This window comes from Neofelis nebulosa, chromosome 2 (genome assembly GCF_028018385.1).
Source record: "Neofelis nebulosa isolate mNeoNeb1 chromosome 2, mNeoNeb1.pri, whole genome shotgun sequence".
Taxonomy (NCBI): domain Eukaryota; kingdom Metazoa; phylum Chordata; class Mammalia; order Carnivora; family Felidae; genus Neofelis; species Neofelis nebulosa.
The window spans coordinates 105364267-105377736 of NC_080783.1; the positions used below are offsets into that span (position 1 = coordinate 105364267).

At 45.1% G+C, this 13470-nt stretch overlaps 1 protein-coding gene across 2 annotated transcripts; it reads right to left on the reverse strand.

Annotated features, from left to right (window-relative positions):
* NIFK (nucleolar protein interacting with the FHA domain of MKI67) lies at positions 1-11732 on the reverse strand. Of its 2 annotated transcripts, none has more exons than XM_058715574.1 (7): positions 11542-11732; positions 10456-10593; positions 4779-4887; positions 2926-3137; positions 1588-1653; positions 1392-1463; positions 1-780 (listed from the first exon to the last, which is right to left on the reverse strand). In XM_058715574.1, the coding sequence occupies exons 1-7, from the start codon at positions 11644-11646 to the stop codon at positions 592-594; spliced, it is 891 nt and encodes a 296-aa protein (XP_058571557.1). In that variant the 5' UTR covers positions 11647-11732; the 3' UTR covers positions 1-591. The 2 variants fall into 2 exon arrangements, with proteins under 2 accessions (XP_058571557.1, XP_058571558.1); XM_058715575.1 differs by lacking the exon at positions 11542-11732 and adding an exon at positions 11228-11455.
* Positions 11733-13470: the final 1738 nt, after the last annotated feature.

The following is a 13470-nucleotide window of genomic DNA, read 5'->3' on the forward strand; positions in this document are numbered from 1 at the left end:
TAAATGAATTGTAGAAAAAGTTTATTTATTTGTTGGTCACTGATTCTTGAGATACAATTCCACATTGATGATACGAACACAAAATGACAGTCATTAAACCTTGCTAGCCCCCCAAAGACTTAACTTGGTAAAAGCACTCACGTACATATACTTGAAGGGCTTTCTCACTCTCCAAGTAATTTAACTTCCAGTTTCCATCACATGATGTTCAAGTGCTCTTATGGGTTAGCCGTGCACAGTCTAACAGAGAACCATGTAGATGGTCAAGCAAGAGTCTGTATTCTTTATCTGATGGTAACAATAAAAGCTGCAGTCAGTGGGGACTTTTCTATCCAGGAAGAGAAACTAAAGACAGCTATGAAATGTGCAAAGAAAACTAGAGACTAGGACAAAGAGGCAGCGTGAGCCCAGCTACTGCACGCTGCAATGCCAGCAAGGGCAGGTAAGCCGGTTACTGACCGTTTTCCTTACCGACAGTTTGTCCTCCAAGAACCCTGTCAATGGTTGCATTTCACTGCACATAGTTAAATACAAAGAATTAGCCCTCACAATAAAATCACATTTTTCAGAAGAAATAGAATACATTTAGAATCACTGATTGCCTTTTCTTCGTCTTTTTTTCCTTGAGCGTGTAGGTGTTTGAGTCTGCTGTGTTTCTTCTTTTACACCAGGTACAGGCTGTTTGAAAACTATTTCGTTATCTTTATCGTCAACGTTCATTTTAGCCACTTCCGATTTTCGCTTCTCCAAAAATGTTGGTGTGCAAACTGGTGTGGGGCCCTGGATTCAATGAGTAAAACATTGTAATAGAGAAATAAAGGGAGATATTAGGAATGACTTTACCCCCCCCCCATACTCCTTGCCCTATATTTTTACAAGTTCCCCGTGTTATTTTAGGCCTGTTTATACCTTTTGGTGATACAAGTGCACATAACACAGCCTAGGCCCTTACCAAAGTTAGTGTCAAGCTCACAATTAACTGGAATAGAACGTGCTCCATTATAGGGTATTAGGGAGAAAACTAGTCTCACATTTGTAAAGATGGTAGCCTCATTTCTCCCTACTGACTCAGTCACTTTGCCGAAAAGGTAAACAGTGCCATACGCTCACAGTAACTTTTGCTAAGCTCACTGCATCTGCTAAATCACCAGGATTTACTAAAACAATCACAAGGTTAAATTTGAAATTTTAATAAAGTGACAGCAGCATGGACTGCTTTTCCTCTTTTATCTTTTTAAAGTAATCTCTACACCCATCATGGGGCTAGAACTCACGACCCTGAGATTAAGACTCACACGCTCCACCAACTGAGCCAGCCAGGTGCCCCTGCTTTTCCTCTTTCAAATCATTTCTATAATACCCCATTTCCAGAACAGTGAACACAATTTTACCTGGCTATCCACAGTCTGCTCAGGGGTGCCAGGAGTACACGGAGCTTTTTTCTTCTTCTTCTTTGATAAGACCTTCAATAAATTTTAAGAGACTTCACCAATCTGCGTATTTATCAGCGACAGTAGTCTTGAATATGTATTTCCCCATTTATCTTTCCCTTATACCTGGCATATAACATGATAAAAAAAATTTTACCTGGCTATTTGTAGATTTCTGAAGACCAGTGTCTGAAGCACTTCTTTTTTTCTTTTTACATAAAACCTTAAATGAAGAAATGAACTGGCAATGTCACATATGTATGCCATTTACATGCTTAACTTACCATTAGATCCTTACACGCATAATCAGTAAATCCTCTCCAAATGACAAAGCATTTCAATTTAAAAATCAAAACCCAGGATCTTAAGGCAAAACTGGGAGAGAGACCCTCACTAAGGAATGGGCACAGCTGTGGAGGTTGAAGTAGGGCCAAACCTGAAGTTGGCCATACAGAAACCCGAGTCAGATGTGAACCAGAGGAATGGTAACAACAAAAGCTACAGTTGGTTAAAGTCCGACTCTTGATATTGGCTTGGGTTGTGATGTCAACTGGGCTCCGCGTTGACAGTGTGAAGCCTGCTTGGGATTCTCTCTCTCAAAAAAAACAAAACAAAACAAACAAAAAATATACACACACACACACACACACACACACACACACAAATATATATATTAAAAAAAAAAAAAGAAACGTGAACTGGAAGAATGCGAAAAGGCGGGCCCCGTCTTAGCCAAGTTCAGGATTGGGCAACGAAACAGGGCTGCTCTTGCAAAAACCAGCAAACAGGCTATGGGAGAGTCATTTTTTGCAGGCCTGTTTTGCAGCTTCACTGTCCCGGCTCCCACAAGGTTCCCACGAGCGCCAGGGCCCTGGGACGGTGACACGCTATTTTAACACCTACTGGGAAAGTGTGTGTTTAGGATTCGAGCAAGAAGTGAACAGCCAGGAATTTGAAAATCCGTGCTAACTCATTTTCATTAAGTTGTCTCCTATATTTCAACCCCTGGCTCATTTAATTCGCAGAACTGACGCTTATTGGTTAATTCCAATCTATATGTTAAGAAGAAATATTTCTAATTCCAAAATCAGAATGGCAATAAGAAAGATCGTTGATTCACAGCCTTGATGTTTAAGGAGAGCATATAATAAACCAAACATTTCATTCTGAATGACATCTTCAATAGTTTTCTATAAGCATTATAGTTTTTGGTTAAACAGTGGTTTAACTTCAGTAACTTAAAAACAGATCATAAAAATTTTGCGAATGACCTAATCCCTTTCAAGAGTTTCCTCTTCTGTATAATGGAAATAACGGGATCTACGCTAACAAACTTTTAGAAGAAACCTACAGTGCAAGGTTTCAAAAACTTAGACAAAGCCTCAACACTGGGCTAGACACTTTATGTATAAAACCATAAACAGGCTGTAATTATTGAGGAACAAAGCTCACCCCGTGAAAAACTATGAAAAACATTTTGTGAAAGAATATTTACCAGTGGAGGAAAATCATAATCAATTCCTTTTTTGGCTAATCTCTTCCTGAGTAACTTTTCTTTCTTTTTAAATCGCTCCTCCATCTGTAGCTTTTGAAGAAGTGTCCGATTCTGATTATACCGTTTCACTGCTGGAAAGGATGGCTTTTTAAATGGAATATGCCACTCTCTAAAAAGTTCTTCGTGTACCTTTTCAGGTGGTATAAAATGACCTAGATGTAAGAGAAAGAAAGAAAAGTGTTTCTAAACCAACGGGACGGAGAGGATTCAATGTTTTTGTCAAGATAATGGGTCTCCCGTTTTCAAGAGCAAGAGTGAAAGAATACGGGGGCGGGGGGGGGGGGGGCGGCTAAAGGAAAGGCACACAGCCAACAATTATTGTTAAACGCCAAGAACTAATCCAGGAGCCAGGAATACATAAGTGAACAAGAGGAGTCATAGAAGGGCATGTCGTGGTGGCATCAAGCCTGGGGGCAGGGGTCCTTAAAGCTTGCAGGATCTCAGACTGTGACCTGCCGTAGCAGAAAGATCCCGTTCAGCTCATCTCTGCGTACCTACCTCTCCAGGACTAAGCCAGCTTCCCCTGATCTCCATCTCTCTGCTTACGGGCCCTTTGCAGGCCGTGGCGGCACACCGGGACTGTTCGCAAAGGCAGGCCCAACCCTCGGCATCGACTTTCAACCGACACGTGGTGAGTTGGTAAGTACCCCAGTTCCCTCGCCTGGGGGTTGGGGTAACTCGGTCTCCCCGTGCTACCCAGCAGGATGGAGCCCAGCCACCTACGCACTACGGTGCTTGCCAGCTCACCCTCAGTAACTTCCTTGTCCCCGGACTTCTCTACTCCCTACAAGTATTTTCCTCGGCTCACCTCCAAAACATGCTACTTCCACTCAAAAAAAAAAAAAAAGAGACAACGCGGCTAATCCTCCATTTGAACTCCTATCAGAGTTCAGAACCTCTCGTGTGATCTTTCGAAGTCAGACCCAGCACAGCACTGATCCTACACATGCCGTCCCGACATGTTTTCGGTCGCCTCTTGGGCCCATTTCCTCTCGGCAACAGCCATGCTTTTTATGTGTGAAATGAATCCATGACCTCGATGAGGCTGCTGGGATTCTCTCTCCCAGCGACGGGAACCGAGGGAGAGTGACGCTGCCTGGGCAGGTCGTCAGCCGCGTGTGTGGCTCCGGCACCTGGGATGGTCACACAATCCACCATCAGCGCAGAGAAGCCAAAACTTAGACTCTGCCTCCAGAGGCACCGGGCTGCGGACAGGGGTGCTCTGCGAATGCAGAGCTGGCAGCCCCACTCTCTGTGGGCCGCACTGAGCTGGCGTCGCCCCCCTCTGCTCCTCTCTTGTGGACGAGCCACGGCCACCGTCATTCACACGACTCTCAGATGGGACTTCTTGCCTTTAACCTTATCCCATCTAGGACCCATTAATGGCTTCCCCTTGCCCTCAGGATATCTTCTCAACTCCCAGATTTACATGCCCAGCCATCGGTAACCTGACCTCCTCTCATCTCCTGGCTCCCCTCACATTCCTTCACAGGCAAGTAAGTACCATCAGTCACCTCTCGCTTTGCACATGCTGTCCCCTGGCGCACTCCCAATTTTCAGGTTTCCACCTAAAGACCCTTCCTCGGGGGAGCCTTCCCCATCCCATGAGTGATTGGGCACCTGCCCTTCCATGCACTCCTAGTGACTCGTCCTACTTCCATCTCGGCACACATGGCTCTCACTCTAGCAGATTTTAAAATCCCAACTGGAAATCTGTCTAGAAAATGCACTCCTATCTCTGCACTTAAGTCCTTACAATGCATCCCCACAGAATGCGAGAGAAGAACACTTACACTTCAAGAGTCTTTCACCAAAAAGGTAGTTGTTCATTGTTTCAGCAACTATCTTGGCAACATCTTCAGACGCAAACTCCACAAACGCGTAGCCTTTACTATTTCCAGTCTGCAATGGAACACCCACCACCAAAAGTAGAACAATCAAATTCTTACCAGTAGTGAAACTCCTAAAATACCATTAATTTAAATGATGTACGTAAGCCCCATTACCGAATAACATTACGACACCTTTAATTCTAACTTCAATGCACAGTGTGGGGACTGTTATGGGAAAAGAAATCCAAAATAGCCTGAACTATCTTGAGTTGTTCCTGGGATTTCTTTTTGTATTTTTCATTTCATTTGCTTATTTTGAGAGTGAGTGAGCAAACAGGGGAGGGGCAGAGAGAGGGAGAGAGAGAATCTCAAGCAGGCTCCACACTGTCAGTGCCAAGCCCAACTCAGGACTTGAATCCGTGAAATGTGAGATCATGACCTGAGTTGAAACAAGAGTCAGACGCTTGGACTGAGCCACCCACACGCCCCTGAGGTATACCTGAGATTCTGATCACGTGATAAATACGCTACTAGTCCAACTGGAATTTACTGTATAAAGGAAATCTGGTAGGGCCCACAGTCCTTTACTCATCACCAGTTTCAACGGTAGTCACTTTATTCGTGTATTAACAATGCCCAGCAGAGGGGTGCCTGGCTGGCTCAGTCTGTAGAACATGGGACTCTTGGTCTCAGGGCTGTAAGGTCTAGCCCTACGACCGCACACTCGGAGTGGAGCCTACTCAAAACAAGACAAAACAAAACAAAACAAAACAAAACAAAACAAAACAGGCGTCTGGGTGGCTCAGTCGGTTAAGCGTCTGACTCCTGACTTTGGCTCAGGTTAAGATCTCATGGTTTGTGGGTTCAAGTTCTGTGTTGGGCTCTGCACTGACGGTGCAGAACCTGCTTGGGATTCTCTCTCCCTCTCAAAATAAATAAATACTTAGGTTGTTTTTTTTTTCCCTTAAGTTTATTGATTTATTTCGAAGGTGGGGGGAGGGGGCAGAGAATCCCAAGTTGACTCTGCACTGTCAGTGTGCAGAGCCTGATCTGGGGCTCGAACTGGAGAACTGTGAGACTGTGACCTGAGCTGAAATCAAGGGTCGGTCGCTTAGATGACTGAGCCACCCAGGCACACCAAATAAGTTAACATTTAAAAAACAAAACAAAACCCAAAACAACGCTCAGCAGATAGCGTGGTGGTTCACAAAGAAAGCAGGTAATATAATTTTCATTCTACACATAAGAACTGGGAAGACACTAACTCCTCAGTGTCACCAAGCTAATCAATAAAATACTGTGTTCATTTTCGGGGCACCTGGGTGACTCCGCTGGCAGCCAGCTCTTGATCTGAGCTCAGGTCTTGACCTCAAGGTTGTGAGTTCAAGCCCCGTGTTGGACTCCACACCCAGCATGGCACCAAATAAATAAATAAACAAATAAATATCGTGTTCCTTTTCACGTTTTCTAGTGACCGGTCGTCTTAATGACTGATGGTAAAGGGGTGCTGCCAACATCTCCTGAAATGCACATCCTGAGTTCCTGCTCTCCACACAACATAGTGTATCTTCTCACTTGTCTTAATAACAAGAGCACGGGTTCTAGAGTCCAAATGTCCAAGTCTGGATCCTAGCTGTGACAGTTAGGCAAGTAATGTTAAGCCTCAGTGTTTCATTCTATTAAATGGGGAAAGAATAAGCACTCTCGCGGGGCTGCTATGAAGAAATAATCTGTAAGCGCTCCAGGGGATGTTAGTCAGGCACTTGAATGTTCTTTAGAGTGGCAGAGGATGCCATCCCCAAATATGCTACCCTGGCACAAGGATTATTTTGAGCTGAAGGCAACCGGGAAGTAGTGGAAAATGAAAAAGCCCTTTGCCGTCCTCCATTTGCCTAAGAGCAGGACACGAATTTACAGGGTTCCGGCCAGAAAATCTAGGAGTGTAGGTGAAAGCCAATCTTTCTTCCCTTACGGCTCCAATTATCAGTAACGATAACTATTTCACAATTTTGCATTAAACATATCTTTGGCTACGGATCAAAATTGGTGACGAAATTAAGGAAATGAGCAGGAGGCTCGTTTGTAACACCGCGGTGCCGCTAACTAGCAGCTCTGGGTGCGTCGGCTGTCACTTACCTGCAGCAAGATTGTGGTAAAACTCTGTATGTCTGAAAATCCCTCATAATACCACCTCTTTTTTTTTTTTAAGTTTGTTTGTTTATTTATTAAGAGGGAGGGAGGGAGGGAAGGTGGGTGTAAGCAGGGGAGGGGCAGAGACACAATCTCAAGCAGACTCCACACCATCAGTCCAGAACCCTATGCGGGGCTTGATCCCACAAACTGAGAGATCATGATATGCGTGGAGGTGCGCTGGATGCTTAACTGACTGAGCCATCCAGGTGCCCCCTATAATCCCAACTCTTAACAGGGAGGGGGAAGATGGTGGAGTGGAAGACACACACAGATTCCAACTTACTGTGCCACATTGTAAACAGGCATAAACCTTCTGAAAAGTGCCTCGAAAATACATGTCAAGTGTCTAAAAAAAGAAACAAATAAAAAACCACAAAAAGCCAGGGGTACCTGGTAGGCTCAGTTGGTAGAGCATGTGACTTCTGATCTTAGGGTTGTAAGTCTGAGCCCCACATTGGGTGTAGAAATTACTTACAAATAAAATCTGTAGGGGCGCCTAGGTGGTTCAGTCATTAAGTGTCTGACTCTTGATTTTGGTTCAGGTCATGATCTTCTGGTTTGTGGGATTGAGCCCTGTGTTGGGCTCTGCTCTGACAGCATGGAGCCTGCTTGAGATTGAGATTCTTTCACCTTCTCCCATCCTTCCTTTCTCCCTGTCTCTCCCCTGCTTACCTGTGAGCTCTCAAAATAAACTAAAAGAAAAAAAAAAAAAGCGCCAAGCTTTTACCTAGTAGTATCAGAATGTTGGAAGTACTGTGCAAACAGTCAAAATTGGGGTGAGTGGGGAAGGTGGCAGCTTTATTACGCAACAATGCTGAAAATGGTAAATTTTAGTGCATCTCCTTAAGGAGCTAGCTTTCTAAAAGAAAACTGACCTGAACTCTTCTTCAAAAAAGCCAATGTCAAGAAAAGCAAAAACAATTAAGCCAAAAGGGCAAGAAGACTGTTCTAGATATGCTAAAGAGCTAGAACCAAACACAGTGCATGAACCTTGATTGGATTTCAGAATGGGTAGGGGAAAAATAATCTTTTGATTATTAACTGAAAAAATTAAGCTAAAGAATAAAATATAAACTTGAAACAAATATGACATGTATGTTCATTCATACATGAACATGTAGTAAAAACTTAAACACATAAAGGGGTTCCTGGTGCTAGCTTTAGTAGGTTATGCGTCTGGCTCTTGGTTTCAGCTCAGGTCATGATCCCATGGTGGCGGGACTGAGCCCCACGTAGGGCTCCGTGCTGAGCATAGAGCCTGATTGGGATTCTCTCTTCCTTTCAAAAAAAAAAAAAAAAAAAAAGAGTAATGAAAAGAACTGGATTCATGAATAGTAATTCCCTGGACTTGGGGAGAAAATGAAAAGGATTGGGGAAGGGTACAAAAGGGGACCTCAAGTCTACCTATAATTTCTTTCTTTCTAAAAAAAAATTTTTTTTTAAAACATTTATTGATTTTTGAGACAGAGAGAGACAGAGCATGAACGGGGGAGGGTCAGAGAGAGGGAGACACAGAATCTGAAACAGGCTCCAGGCTCTGAGCCGTCAGCACAGAGCCTGACACGGGGCTCGAACTCACGGACCGTGAGATCATGACCTGAGCCGAAGTCGGACGCTTAACCGACTGAGCCACCCAGGCGCCCCTATAATTTATTTCTTAAAGAACAAAGATCTGAAACAAGTGTATGAGATCAAGCTGACACCTGATGAAAGTAAATGGTGGATCACTGAATAGTCATCAAATATGCCAGCAGACTTTAGGATGTTTAAAATACCTCACCCACATAATACACAACCATTACAAAGAGGCAAATGGAAAAACAAGGGGAGGAATACAGACAAAATGTTATTTTGCTTAGGATGGGAGACACTAGGGCATTTTAAGGTTAAAATCCTCTTTAATGTCGAGATGTTGCTTTGACAACGAAAAACTTCGGATCTGTGCTTTTATGACAATCAGCAGATAACAGGTGCATCTCTCTCCCCTCACACACCAAATTGAATATAAAATTTAACTTTGATAAAAGGTGGAAAAAGTGTATCAAGAAAAAACAGATTCCAACAGTGAGAGGTCTATGGTTATAACCCAAAGCGGATGTGTGCAGGGAAGAAAATACAGTGGCCGCTCCTCTATTAGGAAAACAAAGCATATAAACTTTTTCTTTACTAGAAGGGAGGTACAATATAACAGCAACATTTATAAAGGATTTACTGCTGGTATCAGTCACTGTTCTAAAACTTTACATTCATTACCTTGTTTAATTTTTCATCATATTCTTCTAGGAGGTGTTTGCTATTTTATTTTATTCACATTTTACAGACAAGAAAATTGAAGCATGGAGAAATTACATAACTGGTCCAAGGTCATACAATGAGTGACCTATACAACCAGGGTTCAAACCTAGGTGGTCTGGCTTCAGTGTCCTTATACTTAACTACTCAGTATACAGCCCTTTGCTATCATAGGGATGCCTGTGCCAGAGGCTAATACAAGACATTCGTACTTGAGGCACCTGGGTGGCTCAGTTGTTTGCATGTCTGACTTTGACTCAGGTCATGATCAGGTGTGTGAGTTCGAGCCCCACATTGGGCTCACTGCTGTCAGCAAAGAGCCCACCCCGGATCCTCTGTTCCCCTTTTTCTGCCTCTCCCCCACTTGTGCTGTCTCTCTCTCAAAATAAACATTAAAAATAAATATTCTCGGGGCGCCTGGGTGGTTCAGTCAGTTGAGTGCCTGACTTCGGCTCAGGTCATGATCTCACAGCTCGTGAGTTTGAGCCCCGTGTCGGGCTCTGTGCTGACAGCTCAGAGCCTGGAGTCTGCTTCGGATTCTGTGTCTCCCTCTCTCTCTGCCCCTAACCCACTCGCATTCTGTCTCTGTCTCTCTCAAAAATAAATAAACATTAAATAAACAAACAAATATTTTTGGGGTGCCTGGGTGGCTCAGTCAGTGGAGTGTCTGACTTCAGCCTAGTTCATGATCTTGCTTGTCCTGAGTTCAAGCCCCAAATCAGGCTCTGTGCTGACGGCTCAGAGCCTGGAGCCTGCTTCGAATTCTGTGTCTCCCTCTCTCTCTCTGCCCCTTGTCTGCTCATGTCCTATCTCTCAAAAATAAACATTAAAAAAAATTTTTTTTTAAATATTAAAAAAAAAAAGATACTCATACTTGCTCCTCAAACTGAAGTTCATGTACCCGTGGCCTAGTAACCATAGAATAAATAGGATTCATTTATCAGGATTATCAATTTAAATTGAGGATTTGGAGCAATTTAAAAAAAAATAGCAAAACAAACATTTACATTAATACTGATTGTGCCTTTGGCTGTTGCCGGTTCTAAATCTTACCCTCCCCTTTCTGATATGAACTGTGATAAACAATAGTATATGAACGTGCATTGTAAAGTGTCAAAACTTACTTGTAAGACATAAAACGATCTAATCTTACCCGTTTACTTCTGGACAGTCTGAATCTCGTAACAGTACCAAACTGGGAGAAATATGCTCGGATCTGGGTTTCGTAAAGCGCTGGAGGTAAGTGGCCCACATAGATTACTCCAGGAGTAAGTTTCTCTTTCTCCTTTCGCTAAAGACGTAAAGACCAGGTAAACAAAACTTTTAATTAAAAAAAATCACATTGCAACACAACTTCAAGACTGCTGGCTTTCAGTCGAAGACAAAAGACTTGCCCTGCATTTCCAATGACAGAGTAGTAATTAAAAACTTTGGTGTTTAACGTCTACTTCCCCAAGAGGACAGCGGTCTAGTGGTAGGTAGGTAGTCTTAGCCTCCAGTGTCGCAGCACCCAGCGCCCTGTAAACGTTCAGTAAGTATATGCTGAATCGATGGATAAGCAATATTTGCACACATCATTTTAAATCTTCTGGCCAAACTCCACACAAATATACCCTTCAATTTTGCTTGCAGTTCACCGTTTACTCACACCCACTGAACTGAACAATTTGAAGACACTGACTTTCACAATCCCGAACAACCTTCTAGCACCTCAGTCATGCCCTTGCTTTCTATAAGCAAGAACTTTCACTTTTGTCAAATGTGTGTTTTATGCTTAAAAACCAAGGCAAATACAACTTGATGTCACGGGCCCTAGTCAGCCAATGAAACTCGGCAAACACTGTCTTTTAAGAACTCCAAAATCACCAACTGGGCAAACAAAACTCTCAAATTCGGGGGCAAGGCGGAGGCGTGACAGCTCTAACCTGGGGTTGATTCCATTCCCAACAGCTGGCTCTCTCCCCTGGCATCACCCCGATTACCTCCCGCGTATTTCCATAGGAGACCCCTAAGGCCTACACGGCCAAATCCCATCTCTCGTTCGGCATACCTCTTCCGGTCTCGGGGAGGCCTTGGCCTCCAAGCTCGTTAAGGCCGGCGGGCCACCCCGAGAGACGCTGGCGCGAGGAAGGCGAGGAGCGCGGGGGCAGGGAACCGCACGGGCTTCCGCACTGTCCCGGAGACCCCCAGACCCGGCTTGCCGCCTCCCCTCTCAGTTCGGCCCGCGGTGGCTGCTCACCTGGGTTGCGCGCCGGCGAGACTGCGCCACCTCCTTCTGAAACTTGGCCTCCTCCTGCGGGTTCAGTGACAGGAACGGCTTAGCCGGGCCTGCAAAGACCGCCATGGCGACAGCTTCCAAGCCGAAGAGCTCCACGCGGCGGCCCCGGAAACGCCGAGCACTCAGGTCCTCCAAAGCGGAAGTGGAGGCAGGAGACCTGCGCGGCGGGGCGCGGGGGGCGGGGCATAAAGCGCGGGATGGGGCGGAGCCGGGAGGGGCCCGAGCGAACATGGGCGCCCACTGCTGGCCGGGCCCCGCTTGGCCTTGCTCTCTTTCCGGCCACCTGTCTAAAATGGCAGACTTAGCTAACTTGTTCTCGTCTACGTTGCGGCCAACCAATTTCAAAGAGAGGTTCGAGCCCCACGTTGGGTGTAGATTCCTTAAAAATAAAATCTTTAAAAACAAATAAAACACAACCAAGTAAATTTGAAGATCTAAATCGCTTTATTAAATGACTCATGAACCAGGCGGCATCCTATCTACCAAGTAGAAAGGAACTCCATGGAGCTGCAGAAAAGGAAAGGTTTTTAAAGGCAAAGGGGATGGGAGGGGAATTATTAGAAAATAATACATTGTCACCTGTCACCCTCCTAAGGCAGAGGGAAGGCATCTATCAGAATGACCTCCAGTTTGGCAGATTTAAGTTTACGGTGGTGGGGGTGGGGTGTGAACTATAGTCTAGTTAGGTATTAAGTCTTCATTTACTCACATGGGTCCTTAACATAAGTGACTGCATTGGGGGCTAGTAGTTTTCTTTTTTTTTTAAAAATTTTTTTTTCAACGTTTTTTATTTATTTTTGGGACAGAGAGAGACAGAGCATGAACGGGGGAGGGGCAGAGAGAGAGGCAGACACAGAATCGGAAACAGGCTCCAGGCTCCGAGCCATCAGCCCAGAGCCTGACGCGGGGCTCGAACTCACGGACTGCGAGATCGTGACCTGGCTGAAGTCGGACGCTTAACCGACTGCGCCACCCAGGCGCCCCGGGGGCTAGTAGTTTTCTAAGATCAAGAGTTTCTGAGATCAAGAGTTGGATGCTCTACCAACTGAGCCAGACAGGTGCCCCTGGATTTTGTTAACACAGGGAAAGTAGGGTGTGGAGTGGAGTGGAGTGGAGGCGACAGCCGCAATCCAAACAGAGCTGGTGCGGGGGGATCGTGGTGGCAGGTGTTCTGGCACCCGGGACGGCCAAGTTTGGCTGGCGCCCAGGTGTATGTGTGGGAAGAGCGTACAGTAAGCCTGTACAGTAGAAACATAGAATCTGGGGCCCCATCCCAGACCTATGAATCAGAATCTGCTTAGAAACAAACCCCCTTCGCCCACCGGGCAATTCATATGCTCCATAGATCTCACTTTGGGTAACAGAAGCAGAGATTTGGGGATCGATCACTGTACTGGGTGAATTGTGTCCTCCCCAAGATAAATTTAAGTCTCCCCTCTGCCACCATACATGTGATGGAAACAGAGCCCTTGCAGGTGTCATCAAGACGAGGTCATGCTGGAGTAGGATGGGCCCTATTCCAATAGCTAGTGTCTTTACATGAAGAGAGAAATTTGGACACACACACACATGCACACACACACAATGCCACTTGATAACAGAGGCAGAGACTGGAGTGATGTGTTTGCAAGCCGAGGAACGTGAAAGATGCCTGGCAACCAGCAGAAGCTAGGAGAGGTAAAGAAGGACTCTCTCCTAGTCTTCAGAGAGACAATGGCCGTGCCAACATCTCGAATTTGGATTTCTGACCCCAGGTTCTCACCGCAGCCCAGACTTCACCGGCTTTTTTTTTTTTTTTCCCCTTCCAAACCTTTGTCAGTCACTCTCCGTTAACAGTGACTGCTGGTGATGTTTACCCTGGCCCTGTTGGGTAACATCTCATTGGGCTGT